The 19,359-nt window shown below is 37.8% G+C and overlaps 2 protein-coding genes across 3 annotated transcripts; one reads left to right on the top strand and one right to left on the bottom strand.

The window, feature by feature from the left end:
• Positions 1 to 6,430: 6,430 nt before the first annotated feature.
• LOC116196484 (vesicle-associated membrane protein 711-like) lies at positions 6,431 to 8,967 on the top strand. 2 transcript variants are annotated; one of them, XM_031526224.1, is made up of 4 exons: positions 6,431 to 6,943; positions 8,018 to 8,208; positions 8,430 to 8,572; positions 8,716 to 8,967. In XM_031526224.1, the coding sequence occupies exons 1-4, from the start codon at positions 6,718 to 6,720 to the stop codon at positions 8,828 to 8,830; spliced, it is 675 nt and encodes a 224-aa protein (XP_031382084.1). In that variant the 5' UTR covers positions 6,431 to 6,717; the 3' UTR covers positions 8,831 to 8,967. The 2 variants fall into 2 exon arrangements, with proteins under 2 accessions (XP_031382084.1, XP_031382082.1); XM_031526222.1 differs by having other exon boundaries at positions 6,436 to 6,943; positions 8,430 to 8,593.
• Positions 8,968 to 9,197: 230 nt separating this feature from the next.
• Positions 9,198 to 14,085, bottom strand: LOC116196483 (putative clathrin assembly protein At5g35200). The gene is made up of 16 exons (XM_031526221.1): positions 13,785 to 14,085; positions 13,083 to 13,233; positions 12,872 to 12,941; positions 12,566 to 12,663; positions 12,235 to 12,376; positions 12,045 to 12,145; positions 11,838 to 11,921; positions 11,637 to 11,687; positions 11,480 to 11,545; positions 11,333 to 11,398; positions 11,159 to 11,239; positions 10,969 to 11,046; positions 10,702 to 10,878; positions 10,518 to 10,593; positions 10,168 to 10,280; positions 9,198 to 9,951 (listed from the first exon to the last, which is right to left on the bottom strand). The coding sequence occupies exons 2-16, from the start codon at positions 13,212 to 13,214 to the stop codon at positions 9,568 to 9,570; spliced, it is 1,719 nt and encodes a 572-aa protein (XP_031382081.1). The 5' UTR covers positions 13,215 to 13,233; positions 13,785 to 14,085; the 3' UTR covers positions 9,198 to 9,567.
• Between the last annotated feature and the right edge of the window lie 5,274 nt (positions 14,086 to 19,359).

Here is a 19,359-nt window from a genome sequence, read left to right as displayed (position 1 = left end):
GGAGGGCAGTTGGCATTCTGCGCAGGATTATCATGATCTGGTGGCTGAGACTTGCCCCCGCAGATTATTGGCCAGTCACACACATCCACACAGCACAGGACAGGACATACGAAGAAACAGATCTGACAGAGTACAGTCCCTTGGACATGTGCATCAAACACACCCGCCCGTGTTGGTATGTGTCTCTCGAAGGTTACGACAGTGCACGAAAGAATCACCCCCATTCTCAAGTATTTGTACAGCACCTCTTTTTTTTAACCCTTTAAGAAGTATATTTACAGTACTGATCAATATATTTTTAGAGGGTAATTCTTAATTAAACGTCATGGGCCACCCCGTGGACAAGGTGCAATGGTTCTGAAATTGATACAAATATATAAAGAGGTATGAGAGCATTGTGTGAAACGGATATATCACGTGACATTATTTCATCAGACACATAAAAAAAATTATTTTAAGACATCCTTCTTAATTATGATATTCCCAATTAATAGTAATAACTAAATTTAAGATTATTTTATACTATTATAATGTTCGAAAACCCAATTTCATCTCACTTTCACATTTCCAAAATACCCGTGCAATGTATAATTCAATTTTTAAAAGCGTAATTACTTTTCCTTCAGGGGAGTATCCTCCGATCCTCTCTACACAAAATTGCCCCTTGCTTTTTGATGTAATTACAGAATTGCCAAAGCTGTCTGATTCGGTAGTGCCGATTCGGCTGCTATAGCAGTGCTCTTTATAAAAACCACTAAATCGAGTCCCACCGTTTTCTCCCGCTACCTCTTCTCTCTGATTCTTGATAAATTTTTTCTCATTCTTACCAATCGACTGCACGTTCACGTTTTTTTTTATATTCATTATTATTAATATAAATACTTATCATAAGTTTTAACATATTATATTAAATTTTTATTGGAAAATTCTTGAAATTTAATTGAGTAGAGGAGAAAAGAAAATTAAGGATCACTCATGATATAACCCACAAACGGGATATATTTTCCTGAAAATGATTGCTTACAAGTAGAGAACAAGTTTCAAGTCAATTCAATAAATTCGCTCATAGGCGCGCATACTTCTAGTAATTGTAAATATGCAACAATTACAGAACGCCTCTTAGTCCAATCCGAAAAGTGTCGTGTGGAATGGCATAAACAAGTGGTTCTCTATCCTGTCCGAGGGAAGAAAATAGTGAATGAGTATTACTCATCCACTTTAGATGAGTAAAAATCAATAAAAATACCTGTAAGTGAAAATCTGCGAGCTCATTGTGGGGTCAGTTTCTCACTTTCAAGTATTTTAATTGGAAGTTATACATTTAAGTGAATGAGTAATACTCGCCTAATATTTGCTCGTTGAATGGCAGCTCAGGAACAATCTAGCTATATACTCCGATCAAAGCAGCAACCCAATGATAATCTCCCTCCAAACACAAATCCCCCTTCATCCTCTAATTAATTTCCCAACGTAGCGGAGCCGACTTAGCCGACAGGCTTGAGGTGAGCAAGAAGAGGGAGGAGGAGAGAGAGAGACAACCACACAGTGTTGGAGAACCGAGATGGCCAATGAGGGGAGAGGGAGGTGGGGGAACAACGGGATTGATGAGGGGAAAAAATTTCGCCGACTAATAACAACCAATCATAATGCTTATAAGTGAAAATTTACGAAACTATTGTGGGACATTTTTCACTTTCAAACATTTTAATCGTATGTTACATAATCAAGTAGCTAAGTAATACCCACGAAATATTTACTTGAGTGAAGGGAATGGAGGTTCGTTGAGGGACGCGTGAGCCGTACAGAGGAGAGGAGGAGGACGAGAGAGGGGAAGACGGTCAATTGGAAAATTCAATAAAATATAGGACTTAATTGGACTAGACCGTAGGATCAAAATTGGCTAAGTTGAATCACATTAGAAGAGGGTGTAGTGTAGTGCAGTGACGCTTTCACTTAATAATCAAGAGGTTTCAGGTTCGATACTCATTTGAGACCACATGTGTCCCTTTATTAGTTATTAGGATTTCTATTTCATAATATTATAACTATAACCTCCCTTTGTGACAAAAAAAGTTGAGTAACATGGCACATTAATAGGTTCAAAAACAGAATTAGAACATGATGATTTTATGAACTTAAGAAAAATTATGATAGACTAGGGTTTTACTCACATGTTGCCGCGAGGTAAAATTATTCGATCAATAGTTATGTGATTGTAATTTATACAATACTCGATATAACACAAAATCTCAACATATAGTAATAGTCTTAATAGTTAAAAGAATTTTAGACTTCTTATATGGTATATTGATTAATATATGTTATATGATGTAGAAGCTAATATTTCTTTATATTTTGTCTAAATTTTATTTTTAATAGTTATAACAGTATAGTCTATTTTATTAGGTTGTTTCTAAATCGATATTATTTAGGATATTGAAATAGATGCAAAGAATTTATCTGATATTTTTAATAAGAAAATATCATTATGATATAGCAGGACTTATTATATAACCAAGGTGCATATCAAAAAGTATTTGGTACTCAAAACTACTTTCGAACATCAAATACTACAACAAAAGTATTAAATGAATTACCAAAAAAGCTTCACGATATTTTAAAAAAAAACCTTATTAATTCTCAAGAAACCACATGTAATTTCCAAAAAAATAAGAAAGGTCCCCTCTCTTGACACGCACATTAGCCTAGACCACATATTTCGGTAAGAAAAGGGAAAAAAAACTTGAAATTACCCCTTATTGAGCTAATTTTCTTTCTATAAACATATAACCTAATTTTTACTTATTCTAGTGATGTATTATATCTCGTTATAATTTTTTATGACACTAATGCAATCGTTAGTTTTTTGTAAAAAATTATTATTATGGTATATTCTTCTTTAAAGATTTTTTATATTATCACACATGGCGCGTGTATATACTCCTCTATACCTATATGTGGCTGAAGTATAATATGTCCATTGAATTTGTAGGTTCTTAATGAGAGTCGTGGAGAATAATCGGTCGAAACTTGGGCACACTTTATTATTAAAAAAAAAGGAAGAACATAGATAAATAGTAGGCCGAAACTCGGACATCCTTCTTTAGTAAAAGAAAAAACAAAGAAACGTGTGGCCGGATTATAATTGTCCGGTGAACTTGTAGGATATTCACGAGAGTCGTGAAAAAAATAATTGGCCAAAACTCGGACACTTTTCATTATTAAAAAAAATACATATAAAAATATAAAATGGATATTAAATACTTTAATTAAAAAAATAAAATAAAAAGGGAGGACCTGCGGGTGGGAAAACCCACCCACTCGCCATCTCCATGCAACTGACCCATAATCATTTTTGTAGGTAATGTAATCGTTTCTTTTTAAAAAGTTAATAGTTCGAGATGTTTGATGTCATTTGCTAAATAAATTTAGATTTTTTTTTGTATAAAGAACTATTTCTAAATGATTTGAAATATAATTAATCATGCTTATTATAATCCTAATTAATTTTACTAAGGATTTACAATGGCTCGATTTTTTAAACTAAAAATATAATTAATTAAAATTAATTAGTAGCGTGCCAATGAAGTACTTTTTAACTCCTGGCTTCAAGTTCATAGATGATAGACTCTATTATGTGTGCATATATATAAACACTAGTTGTGGAGGTCCTGAGTTACATTGGAAAAAACATTACATAATTTAATGTTTTTTAAAGTTTAAAAATCATAATAATTTACCATCAATAAAAATATATTATTAAATATATGACTAATGGTAATTTAAATTGGCGAATAAGATATGAAAAATTGTATTAAAGAAGTATAACAATAGATCCTTCTAATGTGCATGCATGGTAACGTTTTTTTTCCCTGAATTTTGACGTGATATTTACATAAAATTAGAGGTCACAAAATTCCATATAGCAATACAAACATTTTAGAGCTACTAGTCGTACATAAGTGACAAAAAAAAATTGAAAAATTCACCATCATGTTTAATGGTAGACGTATTTTTTAAAAAACTTCCCTACAATTTTAATATATATCAGCAAAAAAAATTAAAATCACAACATTTTGCATACATATAATGAAGAGTGAAATTCAATGAAAAAGAATTTTTTTTATAAGAACATAGTTAGACTTACATAAAAGATAAAAAGAAAAAAAGTTGAGATTGGCTTATCACGGTTTTCATACTTTAGAGATCAAGAACTTGAAGTGCAACGATAAAAAGCAAAAAATTTAATGCACCTTGTGATAGACATATTTTTTGAGAGCTCACATCTAGTTATATAATATTTTTATAATTTAATATTACTAAATACATCTAACATAATATATTTTATCAATAATTTAATTATGATTTATAACAGTTATAAACATGCATATTATATGATAAAATTGAGAAAAAGGAAAAAATAGATTACGTTGAACTCCATGCAATGAACGGACTTCACTAGTCAATAAAGCGGAGCTATAGTGGTCTCGGTCAAATACCTCACAATTCTCAAATTGCTCAATTAATTTTTATGGGATTTTTTAGTTTTGTATTTTTTATAATAATTCCAAATAAAAATTATTGTTTATTTTCTAAAGATATTTTATCATCCTTAAAACATGATATTTTTCTAATTTTCTGATGAGTTAATGTGAGTTACATAATATTTAATAAATCCTGAATTTTGAATTTAAAAATTAAATGAATATATTTATAAGATTTTAATAATATTTTTTTGATAGTGTTATAAATCACGTTTTACTCCGACTTAGTGGCTTCAGGACTTGCGTATAAGATGCGGCCTGGGCTCTGGCCTTTCAGTTAACATTCCAGGAGGAGCAGAGAATCAGTTCCTAGCCGCCATGTCTGATGGCCCACCAAAAAAAGAAAAGCCCATGTCTGATGGGCTTGGTGGCCGGTGGATCGTGCCAACAAAAAAACACTACATTACTTGCTTTGCTTGCTGCATACCGCTTCTTCTTGTTCCTTTTTTTCTTTTTTCTTTATATGAGATGATCATTGTAAATTTTTCTTGCATAATAAATAAATATATGATTAAATATATATATATATATAAGCAAGAACATAGTGGGCTCATACAATTGGCCTCAAATGTTTCGTATATGAATAGAATTTTCTCTATTTTTTGAGTATTTTTAAAAAAATTTAATAATTATAAATTGTTTCGAAATTTATAAACTAATGAAAAATTTTAATAGATATTTGTATTTATATCGTTGTATTTTAAAAATTGAAAACTTTATCTTTTAAAAAATTAGTAAATCTCTATCTTTGTGCATCTATCTTTCCTATCCATATAGATTTCGGGTAGGTTTCGATTTCAAGACTCAACAGATTAGGATCCGATTTCAAAATTAAAACATGTCATTCATAGAATAGGATTGAAGTATCGTGAAAAAAATATATTACTCGACCTGCACACCCATATTCCAAGGCCAGGCCGAACACATGAATGAATGGTGGCACCTCGGGCCCACTCACCTAACCAAGACTCCTTTATATTTATTCAAATAAATAAGTGATTTGTTTATTTGGGGCCCACTCATCATCAATTATTCATTTATTCATTAGAATTTTCTATTATTACTATTACTACTATTACGATTATTATTATTATTATTATATAAAATCAAACAAATATCTTCTATCCATCCATCTATCATTCAGAGAGGATCTAATCCAGGCTTTTTTTAGTAAATTGTCAAAACGATCCCTGATGATATTTAGGATAGTCACAGTTTGATCTTCAAAATTTTTTTATAATTATTATCCTAAACTTCAATTCTGTCAATTAAAATGGTCTGGCACTAACATGAAGTAATGGAAATCTAATATGACCTCCATGCTCTCTCTCTATCTGTACTCTTTTGCAATTTTTAATTTACTTAATTATATGTATATATATAAATATATATAGACTATAGAGAGTCTGCGGTGCTGCGTTTTCTCTCATTCTATTCCATGATTTGATTGGCTTGTGTTGTGCGTTAACAGTCTATCGCCGGCCTTCTCTTCCAACCCCGACAAACCCAATTCCAAGCTGTCCCCTCCCTCTCTCTCTCCCCTTTCTTTCTTTCTTTCTTTCTCTCCCTCTCTCCCTCCCTCCCTCCCTCCCTCCCATTTTCAATCGCTGTTCCCGCCAAAGCCGGAGCACCTCCCTAACCTACGACATCGTTTGTGCCACCTCCACATACCACACTCCATTAATATAGACTGTAGAGACGCCACGCTGTCCTCCCCACCCCATTCCATATTTCCAATCAATCAAATTATACAATGCAAAAAGCGCGAAGCTTGGAATCATGATTGAATTTTGAAATTTGCAACAAGTTGAATGATGAATGATAACTAATGGAATTGGTGTACATACACTAACATATACATACACACACTGTCAAACTCCCCCAAAATAAACAAACTTGTCTAAATATATATCTTATATAAAAATAAATAAAATAATATGAATGAAAGGCGCTGGGTTGGCATCTCCTTCCTTCCCTTCTCCTCTCATTCAGCTTGAATCTGAATGAAGGAGAAGAAAGTCCCTTTCATCGACGAGAAAAAGCTCAGATTTGTCTCGATGATGATGATCTAAGAGTCATAGCATAGCCCTTTGGCGAGATTTCCTCCTTTTTATTTTTATTTTTTATGTTGAGGAGTGGGGGAACCGATTACTCCACGAAGTAAAGGGAAGGGATGGGGATATTGTACGGGATGGTGGCGAGAGGGCAGGTGGTGTTGTCGGAATTCAGCTGCCCCACCACCACCACCAACGCCGGCGCCATCGCCCGCCAGATTCTCGAGAAGCTCCCCTCCGGCAATTCCGACAGCAATGCCTCCTTCTCTCAGGGCCGCTACATCTTCCACGTCAAACGTACCGATGGCCTCACCGTCCTCTGTATGGCTGACGACGCCTTTGAGAGTGAGCATCCATCTCATCTTCTACCTCCACCCACGCACGCTCTTCCCTTTTTGCTCATTCCTTTCCTCCTCGCTTCCTAATTATGTTTTTTTTTTCTTTCTTTCATTTTGATTTTAATTTGTTCGTGCCATACCTGCCGGACGTGATTCCCTCTGTAGAATCTCTCCTCTTTCCTTTTCTTTATAGTAATAATAAGTAGAAAATGAGCATAATTCTTGCCGTGCGGTGTTACGTTCGAGGGAGGATACATACATGCGGCTAAGTTCTTCAGATTCCCGGTTGCTATGCTGGCTGCACGACCTCTTCTCCCGTCCTTGTTTTATAGAATCCCGCAGCAATTAGTGTCCTCGGGTGGTACGTAGTTTGCAATTGAGGATTGTCAGCTCAACTCAACATTCCATGATCATGATCCCGTCGCCCATCAGAAATTTAAAAAACCCCTTATTAGCTGTTTTTACCCGAGCCACAGCTGCTGCTAATGGTGGTCTTGGAAAGAACAGTGATTTATATGTGAGATGAAACACCTAATCCTGACATTAGAGGACAAGACACCTGAAGAATTATGATTGTAATCTGGATGGCTAGCCTAATGGGATATGTCACGCGAGTCGAGAACGCAGACAACAAAGTGCATTCCATTCTGAACCAACCCGGTGATGCTCTCATATCATATGCCGCAGCAGACATAAGAAAGAAAGAAAGAAGGAAAGAAAGAAAGAAATTACTGCCTCAATTTTGTCGGGAATCACAGTTCAATATTGCTCATTGCTGCAAGCATATCATGGAAACTGGATGGACTCAAACTAGGCGACATTCCGCAACCTTCTGTCTTGTTATCTTATGAAAGTAGTTGCTTCTTCTACTTATCAAAAAAAAAAAAAAAGGATTTTTTTCTGCGTATTTATTGGCATGGCATAGCAAATGAAAGAATAAGATGGTCTGCTTATATCATTCACCCCATCTTTACATTTTCATTCATTGCCTGCCGAGGAGGGTAAACTAAGTCATGGTATTTTAATATATATATTAAAGCAAAGCGTGACCAAATGCCTTGTTTGTTTTCCATATTTTCAGGAAGAATCCCGTTTGCATTTCTTCAAGAAATCCACCAACGATTTGTGAGAAGTTACGGTCGTGCTGTCCAAACTGCTGCACCATATGCCATGAATGACGAATTTTCTAGAGTTTTGAGTCAGGAGATGGAGCGTTACTTGACAGATCCAAATGCAGATAGATTAAATCGGTTGAAAGGTGAAATGAGTCAGGTAAGTCAGTTTTCCATATTCCAGGGTGGGGGTCAGCTTCCACCTTACTACCTTAATGCCATGTCAAGCTTGATAGGGTGTCACTTCTCTGTTGCTGGTCTCGGTTGCGCCCCGTTAGCAGTTTTGAGTTTGGACTTTGCTGCACCAAATGGATTGCCTTCATTGTGTAACCCTACTTCTTCTCACAAGCTGTACGTTATATATCTTTGTCATGGTGACAGGTGAGAACTGTTATGATAGATAACATTGAGAAAGTTCTGGAAAGAGGTGACCGCTTGGCATTGCTGGTGGAGAAGGCTTCCACGCTGCAAGGGAATACTCTAAGATTCAAAAGGCAGTCTCGGCGTTTGAAAAATACCATGTGGTGGGGAAACTTTAAGCTCACGTGAGAGTCTCTCATTCGTAAATGAAAACTGAAAAAAGTTTCCATTCGTCTTGCCTCCCTTGCCCTGTTCTTTGAAAGCTGATGATTTGCTATTTTTTATTGTATATGTGTCGTACATACAGGGGTGCTTTGCTGCTGATTCTTGCGATCATAATCTATGTCGTGCTGGCATTCCTCTGCGGTGGTCCACTGATGCGTTCTTGCCTTGGCCAAGCATTTGGTATTATTTATGTTTAGAATGACGGACAGTGTAAGATGTGACGCACTCAGGTTTCCAGTTTCTCCCTCAAAAGACGTATGTTTCTCTGCAAAAGTTAGTTGTTTTTTAATTAATATAGTCTCTGGTCTTCCCGGACATGATTTAAAAGATCAAACATGGAACTCACTCATCACTGGATATCTAATCCACAGTTTATATATATATCTCACAATCACCATATGGATCACTCTCTCGCCTGGGCGGGCGGCATATTGATGACGATGACACCCAATAGTGTTCTTATCTGGGAGTATAGAAGGTAAACTAGTAGCATTGCTCAGAGAGACAGCAACACCGTAAAAGAGCAGAGGAGCAATATAAGCGGCTTAACAAAGCAACAAGAAAAGTACTAAAGATATTTCTGAATATGTTATCAACAAAGACAGAGAGTTACAAACTTCCTGCGTACACATGCAACTGGTGGAGCTGGTTTTTCAAAGGAAATAATAATAATAATAATAATAATAATAATGATGATGATGATATTATTATTACCAACCCCTAGGGGGTTGGGTCTAAGGAAAAAAGAAAGAATTAAAAACAGTGGAGTAGGGCCCCTCAATAATGGCAAAAGGGGAAAAAAAGATTTCTGGCTAGGCTAACTGCTGCACATGCACAAACATATCATATGGAACAAGTGTTTCGTCTAAATTCTTCATTTACTTGGACCCACCAAGCGACAAACAAAAAGAATGAGATGGAGATCATATAGTTCTCATATAAGGCCAGTATAGGGATTGTAGGCTTGAACTGGCATCCCAGAGCCATAGGGGTGAACATTGGTACCATGGTTCGCAAAAGGATTCATGGGTTGCTGGAGCTGTGGGCCCATCATCGTCATCATCTGCTGCTGTTGCTGCTGCTGCTGTTGCAGGAACGCCTGCTGCTGATTGGCCATGGCCGCCATCTGCACCTGCAGAGGGGCTGCCATCCCACTGGATGCAAAGAAAGGGTCGTGCCCAGGTTGCTGCATCATCCCACCGCCCATTGGCGTGGCTGCTGCTGCCTCCCAAGGGTTGTAGCTGGTCCCACTTTGGGTGTTTCTTCTGATTGCATCATCATACAGGCTGTCTAGTGTGAGCTTGTCCAGCCCTCCCGCCTTTTGTGATCCAATTTCATGCAAAACTCATGAGAATTAATATAACATTTCCTACCTAACTTATACCCCAAAAAAAACAAAAAATGCTGGTACAGGTGCCATGATCATGTGTTCAAGAGGAGCATCAACTCGGCAATGTGGACAAGACACAGAAGCCTGACAAAAAAAAAAAAACCATGCTAGAACATCCAATTAATGTGTTCGACAAGAGCTCACCAATTTGCTAGCAGCTGCAGCACTCTCATTTGAGCTTGGAGCAGTGACGAGAGCCAATTCCCAGCCGGTGGTTCCACTGACTTGATTTAAACTAGCAGAAGCTTGTCCATCACCTGTAAAATATAAATTCAGCAACCAATTACCAAGCAACATTCTAGACCATCAATATGGTCTACATTTATTTTGAACATGATTTCCTTCCACAGAAGGTTCACCAATCACAGGTCAAAGTCCAAGCTTGACACAGTATAGTTGACGGAATCCCATTGGACCAGTCAGTCAGGAACATAAGACAGATTGACAGATTGAATCATTGATACCGTAAGACCAAATGTGAAAAATGAACTTACCAACCGGAACAATGGCCAAAGCCAACGCATTCTTCTCATCTAATTCTGAAGCAATTGGATTAGGTTCATTCAAACCCTGGGAGAGAAATCAATACACCTATTAGAAAGTAGCAAAGGAAAAGACGGGGCTCTATTCCAACAGGAAAAGGAGGTACATGCAAGAAAAAGAACCTTCTCTGCCTACCAATAAATCTGGTGGTTCAGCAACAGCAGCTTCAACTTTCATTGGTTCTGGTTCTGGTTCCGGTTCCAGCTCAGGCTCAGGTAGAGATGGTGAAGGTGGCCTGGCCTCCTCCTCTGCATTCTTTTTGTACTCTATGGCCAATATTTCTTTAGGTGGTGAAGGATTGCTGTCAACAACCTGCATCAAAGGAACAAACAAAAGAAAAATAATCATGCATCGATAATTTCTTTATAATCAATCGGACATTTAACAGAAAGCCCACGGGACCTGATCTTTGCGAACTGTTGATGCCAGTGGTGCCTCTTTTACGTATTCCTCCATGGTTTGTAAGAATGATGCAGGGGGCTAGTCATAAATAAGAGTTTACTTTAGGAGATGATGAAAAGATAATTAGGGCTGAAAAAAACTGGCAGATAGTGTGTGTGTGTGTGCCCGTGAGAGAGAGAGAGAGAGAGACCTGCTCAATCTTAATAAACTTTTCGCCGCGTCCAATATCTAAACTTCTACATATTTCATAGAATTCTGAGAGTCTCTCAGCCTATTAATTCAGCAAAAAAAAAAAAGAGAATATTATGGCAATGGAGATTAGAAAAGCTCTTCTTAACAGTGACATGCCATCAACTGATGATACCTGCTGGCCAGCTCTCCTATATATGTCCAGAGCCCTCATTGCATCATGACGTTGCATCTCGAAGAACTGTTATGCTAAAGTTAATCATTTATCCAAAAGTTGCTCCATTAATAAACCTCCGACTGCAATAGCCATGAAAATGCCTACCTTGTCAACCAAGTTAACTGTACCATCACTTATGGCTTGATAGATTTTAATGCTTTCCGAGGCGACCTAGTTTAGAAGCATTAAAGAAAAAACAATTCCTCAGGGACTAAAATACATATATTCAACCAAATAGACCAACCCTGTAGATTCCACCTACCATTGAAAGCGCCAGTGGGATCACAAAATTATTAACTGCTGCTCCTTGAGGCTGTACAGTCAATACAATATTGTCAATTAGAAGAAGAGAACTGCATAATCATGTCATTTACACAGAAATGTCACGGAAAATAATTATCTGCATTTTAGAACATGAGCAATAATCTGGAATGAGAAGTCCATAAGCAAATTCATCACTTACCTGACAACCAATGACACGAAAAAGGAGTTGTTGAAGAGCTAGTAATTGCTCAAGTAATTCGGTAGTATCCAGATCTTTGGTTCTCTGCATCAAACTTAAGTTCATTAGTTATCTCTGCAATCTAATTGTCTATTTCCCTGAGCATTTATAGAGGTTATGCAGAAAATCAACTTGGTCAAGTCAAAACCAGAAAGGTCAAAGTCTTACAGGTCGATCTGTCTCAATATCATACTTCAGAATGCGAAAGCATTCAAGGCGTTCCTCCAAAAATAAGGCATATGTGCGGACCCATGCTGAGTAATCCCACGCTGTGCAGCATTATTATCACTTAAAGAGTTAGCAGCAGGTGCATCAATATGTAAGATGGGACATTGATCAAAACTGACTACATACATACCATTTGGACTAGAATCATCTTTGAAGTGAGCCATATTGAGCATATGGCTCCTGCTTCTGCCATAATTGATGAGCTCTTCATGAAATGTGGGGTCGACTTCCCTCAGAGCACGATGGATGACAATTAAAGTTTTCAGGGCAACCTAAACATCAAGTAAAAAAGTCTGAGATTACAACTTGGAATATATCAGATGCTCGAAAATGATAGCTAACGAACGTCAACACCCTCTTAGAGCAATTTCGAAAAAATAGGCCAATGAGGATGTCGAGAGGCTAGAGCAAAGCGAGCAATTCAAGCTAGCATGACGTAACATTCGACAACAGGAACATACCGCCCAGTTGTGCGTCCTTGATAATCGTCTTGCTAGAGCTTGGATGCAGTAGGCAACATCAGCACGAGGCCTTGTGGCTGAAATAGCAGCAAAAATAGCTGCAACGAAAAATGGAATGCTCCGTCAGATCTTCTGCTACCTGACATTCTGGAAGTAGAGCACAATATTGTCGTCCATGTTTCGGAGAGGAGTTGTTAACTTTGAGAACGGTGCAAGAGTACTTAGGTATATTTGAGGTACAAAAGGAAAGGAAACAACAGCAACCAGTTATATTTGAGGTACATAAGGAAAGGAAACAACAGCAACCTCTAATGTGTTTATCTTTTGCGGGACGCTCGACGTGATTTGTGGCTTTGACTATTGCGATGTCCAGTTCCTGAAAACATGAACATCAGCAAACTGCTAAGAAGATGGCTTTCGATCCATGGAAGATAACCATCTCTGCCTCTGGTAGTGGCCCAATTGTCACATATGAACAGCCAACAAAAAAGAATTGATGATGGGGGCACGGAGATACCTTATAATCACTATTGACTTTGGCCAATGAAACGGTTGTAGTATCCTTGATTGCTCCGAGGGCTTTCCTCAAGCTCTTCTGAGTACCCCCTCCTCCTCCTCCTCCTCCTCCTCCTGCTGCTGCTGCTGACATTCTCTAAAGAGAATTGTATCTATGGACACAGAACAGACAGAGCAAGGAAAAACAAAAGAACCAATCAAACAGAGAGAACATTTTTGTATTGCATCGTTTGCAGTATCAGCTTAAACAAAGTATTCGAGCAAGAAACAGGCTCCCCGTTCCAGTCCAGAAGCATTTAAAAAGAAGAAGAAGAAGAATCTCAAACTACTTCGCAAAGAAAGGTTCACTCCACGGACATGGAAGGGAAGGAAGCACAGCACTAACAAGGAGAAGCTGGAGCTGGCACGCCAAGAAAGAATCCACTAGCAACTAGCAAGTGACCCCGGCACAGGAAAACCCAGAATCCGAAACAAGACAGTGAAAAGAATTCAAGCGATCCGGGAAGATCTAAACCAGAAATGAAAGCTAAGACGACGAGGAACCGAAACATCAGTCAAAATTAAGCCGACTCCTCACAGAGAGGGAGAGAGAGAGAGAGAGAGAGGATGAACAATAATCTAAATCTAAATCTAATTCTAATAAAGGATCAGTTCAGAATGAACAAACACAGAAGAGAGAAAGCTTAACGCTGCTACTACGTACCTGAGGCTGGGGCTCGGTGAGCGGCTGGCTCTGGCTGATTAAATCGGGAATTTTGGCGAGCTGCGGGGAGAAGTGGGTGGAGATCTGTTGTGTTTGTGACCAGAGAAAGAGAGAGAGAGAGAGAGAGAGAGAGGGGAGGCCAACCCAAAACCAAAACACGATCAATGAATTTTTGATCGGACGATCACATGAGATGAGATGAGAGTTGCAATGCTGCGATGCGATTCAAGTCAATTCAGAGAGGGTTGTTGAATCGTCGGCGTCTTTCTTTGCCCAGAATTTTTCTTTGTCAACGTCAATCCACCAATAATATCGTGGAACCGAATAACTATTCACTATTCTTCTTTAAAATACTACTACTACTACTACTAATAAATAGAATATATTATTGTTATAAAAATAATTACATATATAATATCATTTGCATTAAAATAATTACATATATAATATCATTTATATTCATGACAAAAAAAAGGGAGATTTGTCTATCAAAAAGAGTACAGTGCAGTGCACACAATTCGCCTGATAATTAAGATGTTTCATGTTCGATATTTGTATCATTCTATTAATTGTTAGAAATTTTCATTTTTTTTCCTTAAGCCAATTCTCTTATAACCGAAAAAAAAAAAGGTTTATCTATGTATAGTATAGATATCTATTCTTTGTTGGGGTCCAAAAAAATTCGGTCATGATCATGTGCAAGCCACGAGTCTCAAGCGACCTACAAAAAGGGAAAGAACATGAGGGAATCTCAATTTTCCTCTCTAATATTTAAATGAGAATATGCATAAGAAAAGACGAAGGTTGAACATAGAGTCTAAGCACACCAAGAGAGGCACCGTAGGAAATCTCTATTAGAATATTGTAGTTTGTATAAGATTTGTGGTTGTATAAGATATGCAGCTGAAGTAGATATTGAGTGAATATAATATCAAATATATTGGAGATATATGAGATATAGTTATGGATGGAATATTTCCTCTAGAGATTGTTACTAATTTGGTGTATCAAAAATTGATCATGGTCCTAAGACACGTAGTCAAGAAGCCTGCAAAAGAGACTAAACCTTCACTGTTAGATAAAGCAGAGTGTGTTCTTGCAAGCAAGGGGGCTAAAAGATGGACCATTGCTATTAGATAAGCAAATGGTGCTCTTGTTAAATAAGGAGGGTTAAACGCTAGACTTTCACTTTTAAATAAGCGGAGGGTGCTCATATTAACTAAGGAGACTTAAAAGATAAACCTCTACTGTTAAATAAGCGAAAGATGCTCCTATTAATTAAGGAGGTTTAAGGGATAGACTTTCACTGTTAAATAAGTGAATGGTGCTCCTATAGGCGAGAAGGCCTTAAAAGATAGACATTCATTGTTAAATAAACTAATGGTGATCCTATTAAATAAGGAAGTGCGGATGGTGCTTCTATTAACTAAGGAGGCTTAAAGGATAGACCTTCACTGTTAAATAAGTGAAGGGTGCTCCTATGGGCTACGAGGCTTTAAAAGATAGAGTTTCACTGTTAAATAAACGAAGAGTGCTCCTGTTAAATAAGGAGGTTTAGTGGATAGACTTCGTTGTTAAATAAGCGAAGGGTGCTCCTAGAAGCAAGGAGGCTTTAAAAGATAAGACCCCCGCTGTTAAATAAGCAAATGATGCTCCTGTTAAAAAATAAGCAAAAGGTGCATTTATAGGCAAGGAGACTTAAAGATAGACCTCCATTTTAAATAAGCGAAGGGTGCTCCAATTAAATAAAGAGGTTTAAAAGAGCTGATGTGATAAGAGACGATCAGTAAATGACAAGTTCATGATAAGCATAAAGTTCACGATTCATAAGGAAAGCTGCCAAAAACTAAAACCCCTAAAGAAAAGTGAACGTACTACAAAAAGATAAAAATAACCACGCACTCTTAGTTCATCGCGTTAATGAATTACTCCTCACGGGATGCCTTCACGACCATCGCCTGTGTCACTGCTTCGGTGAGGTGTAGTACTGTTGGGAATTGGTGTATGCCCTAAAGGCAATATGTTATTATGTGGGTTGCGTTAAATATTAATTTTACACAATAGCGTCCTTGGAATAGTAGGTTCAATGGACATCAAGTGTGACTTGATTATGAGACCCCATAATTACTGGACACTATTCCTAAATGTCACTAGTTAAAGTATTATCGTTAATTAGGACGACGATAATACAGTTAGACTAGTGTGGTGTTGATTGATGACCAAGTCTCACAGGTCATGGATGTGGAGACATCGAGTCACACCACAGGTATACATTGGTAGTAATGTATACTGGACTGACCCACCATGAGACTGCTATATGGGTTGTTACGTGACTGTCATTAGCAGATCTCAAAGTAAATATATTGTAGTGGTTTTTTGACTTGACGTCACCATGGATTCATACATGTAATGTCATATACTTTGATGCTATCAAACGCCACCGTAACAGGCTGGTTATAAAGACAATTATTGGGTATACCACAGAGCATGGAGAGGAATGTGAGTGACTAAGATATGATTTGTCCCTCCTACGAAACGGGAGCGATATCTCACGGCCTCTTGATGGGAAAAGTCTACAAGTGTATGCATACCCAAATGAGTTGATATAGGAATATCGAGCTCATTTGTTCTGATAGACTTACCTGGTAAACCAAGAAAAAGAGATTGAGTCATACAATGATGTCATCGACCATACCTTGGGCTCAATAGAGATATATAGGACAAAGGGATTGTACTGTACAATAACATAGGTCACAAGGTTCGTCAATAATTGACTTTCCAATTACTTGAGTAACAGTGATGCATTGCTAGATGCCGCTCACTCTTTGTAATATTGAAATAAAGATTTTGATATTACTGTCAACGTAATTGGGAATCTACAGGGTCACACACTACGAATACACGAAATTTTGAGACACACAAGGGCCTGAATTGGAAGCTACGTGGCACGTATGTGCTATGCCATCCAAGGTTTAATGTATGAGGACAAGTGGTTGTCCACGTGGCCAATTGGGATATTAATTTCAAGAATCCCACACCGACCGTGGAACAAAAATGGTTCCCATACATTAAGTATAAATAAGCTCAAGTGTTGAGCTCTCTGTGAGGATATACACATGCGTGATGTATATATATGCATACACATATACATCCATATATGTGTACGTGTATGAAGTGTATATTGAAAATTTAAGTTGAATTGTTCAACTTGAATTAACCCTACTAGTCTAATAATTTCAGGTGTTGCACCGGTGTTTTCTTCAAGCGTTGGCCGCTAGCACCGCCAATCTCGAAGACCCGTCAAGAAAGTCAGTGTGGATACCAGTAGAGGCGTCACACGTGGGACTCTTGGTCAACGATTTGAAATATTCCAGGTACGCTTAATCTACTCATATTCTTCTAGTAGGTCTTGGGATTAGTTTCACGTGTAGAAAATTTTGAATTTCTCTTCCTTTTACGCTTCCTTAGGCCCTGTGAAACTAGTAATTGGTATCATAGATTAGCTAGTTAAAATCTGAGTAGATAAAAGCATGAAATATGATTTTATGCTTAATACTTGTGTGATTATGATTGATATTTGCGGTGCATGACTGTTAGACATGGACTAGGTCCTATTTGTGTTAGTATAATAGTTATACGTGTGGATTATTATGTAATGGTTACATAATAGTGTATAGTGAGATCGATTAAATGTTGATAAAATCCCTTAAAATATTAAGTCAATAGCCTTCCACCGTGTCACACTCATCAAGACCAAGATCGATGAGTGTGTAGACCTTGCCCTTGCAGGATGCCCTCAACTATCATGGTAAGACGTGGTGTTTACCGGTGGGTTGGACTTAACTGAGCAAGCCTAATAAGATTAGGAGTTCAAAGGCATTGAGTTAGGCATCGATCTATAAGGTAGATTGGAATAAGGAGTTATTCGCCCAACTGGCCAAGAGTTGCATGTGATGTAATTGGGAAAGTGAGTTCCCTACCTAAATGGCCAGTTCTGGGTGAATCAGCCATAGTTGACTTAGAACTTGGTGAAATATGGATCTTGGACCACTATGAGAATGAGATTCTCCAAATTAATGGTGAGGGTCGTTGATTTGATAAAAACAGTGGAAGCAATATTTAATAAAGTCCTCATTAAATATTGTTGTGTCATAATATTTATTTTGCATATTTCTGTGGTAGTTACCATGGCGACGAACACTTATAGTACTTTCTGTTTGCGATCAGTTCTTGAGAATGAACTGTCCAGGAATAATTTCCTGGGTTGGTACCAGAACTTGAGAATTGTTCTCACTCAAGAGAAAAAGCTATATGTCTTAGAGCAACCTCTTCTTGCGCCACCACATGACGATGCCCCTTGAGCGGAGAAAGATGCTTATAGTAAGCATCATGATAATGTCGTGAACGTCGGATGTCTCATGTTAGTCACCATGGATTCGGAGTTTCAGAAGCAACACGAGAACGTGGGGGCGTACGATATGATCGTGCATCTCAGGCAGCTCTATCAAGAGCAGGCCCGACATGAGAGATTCGAAATCTCTAAGGCACTTTTTCAGGCAAGGTTGACTGAGGGAAGCCCGGTAGGTCCTCATGTACTCAAGATGATTGGGAACGTCGAGGCTCTGGGACGACTGGGATTTCCTCTGGGTCAAGAGTTGGCCGTAGATTTAGTCTTGCAATCGTTGCCCAGCAGTTACAATCAGTTCATCATGAACTATAACATGAATGAGCACAACAAACTATTGCATGAACTGCTTAACATGTTGAGAACAACTGAACAGGATATTAGCAAGGGGATGCATGTTCTGATGGTCCAGGGGACCAAGAAAAAGGGCAAGAGCAAGAACAAAGGTAAGAAGGCTTAGGGCACATCCAAGTATGACTCGGGTGCATTGAAGCCCAAAGCCAATGTGGCAAAGGATGACTACTGCTTCTATTGTGGCAACACTGGACATTGGAAGCGAAATTGTAAGGTATATTTGGAGGAGTTGAGGAAGAAGAAGAGAAGTGAGACTTCCACTTCAGGTATCCATGTTATAAAGATCAATGTATCTACTACTTCTACATCTTGGGTATTAGATACCGGGTGTGGTGCTCATATTTATAGAAATATGCAGGACCTAAGGGACAGTAGATCGTTGGCAAAGGGCGAGATAGACCTACGAGTTAGAAATGGAGCAAGGGTTGCTGCATTAACTGTAGGGACTTATCACCTGTCTTTACCTACTAGGTTTGTATTAGATCTTGACGACTGTTATTATGTACCTGCTATTAGTAGAAACATAATATATGTTTCTTGTTTGGACAAGAAGGGATTTTGTTTCACTATCAAGAACAAGTGTTGTTCTATGTACATGAATGATGTATATTATGGCAGTGCACATTTAAGTAATGGTCTGTATATTCTTGATCTAGATATGCTTGTTTATAATATGGAAACCAAACGGCTCAAATCTAATGATTCGAACCCTACTTACCTCTAGCATTGTCGTTTAGGCCATATTAGCGAAAATTGCATCTCCAAACTCCATAAGGATGGATTACTGGACATGTTTGATTTAGAATCGATCGAGAC

Source organism: Punica granatum, chromosome 2 (genome assembly GCF_007655135.1).
Source record: "Punica granatum isolate Tunisia-2019 chromosome 2, ASM765513v2, whole genome shotgun sequence".
Taxonomy (NCBI): Eukaryota; Viridiplantae; Streptophyta; class Magnoliopsida; order Myrtales; family Lythraceae; genus Punica; species Punica granatum.
This window is presented reverse-complemented; position numbering and strand designations above follow the sequence as displayed.

Bases quoted from the DNA above. Each gene is read 5' to 3' on its own strand.
- LOC116196484 (XM_031526222.1), top strand. From the start codon at position 6,718: ATGGGGATATTGTACGGGATGGTGGCGAGAGGGCAGGTGGTGTTGTCG. The intron at 6,944-8,017 runs GTGAGCATCCAT...CCATATTTTCAG, and splicing joins GGCTGACGACGCCTTTGAGA to GAAGAATCCCGTTTGCATTT. The intron at 8,594-8,715 runs GTGAGAGTCTCT...TCGTACATACAG, and splicing joins TGGGGAAACTTTAAGCTCAC to GGGTGCTTTGCTGCTGATTC.
- LOC116196483 (XM_031526221.1), bottom strand. From the start codon at position 13,214: ATGTCAGCAGCAGCAGCAGGAGGAGGAGGAGGAGGAGGAGGAGGGGGT. The intron at 10,879-10,968 runs GTCCCGTGGGCT...CCTTTGATGCAG, and splicing joins CAACAGTTCGCAAAGATCAG to GTTGTTGACAGCAATCCTTC. The intron at 10,594-10,701 runs GTAGGCAGAGAA...TTTCTCTCCCAG, and splicing joins CTGAACCACCAGATTTATTG to GGTTTGAATGAACCTAATCC.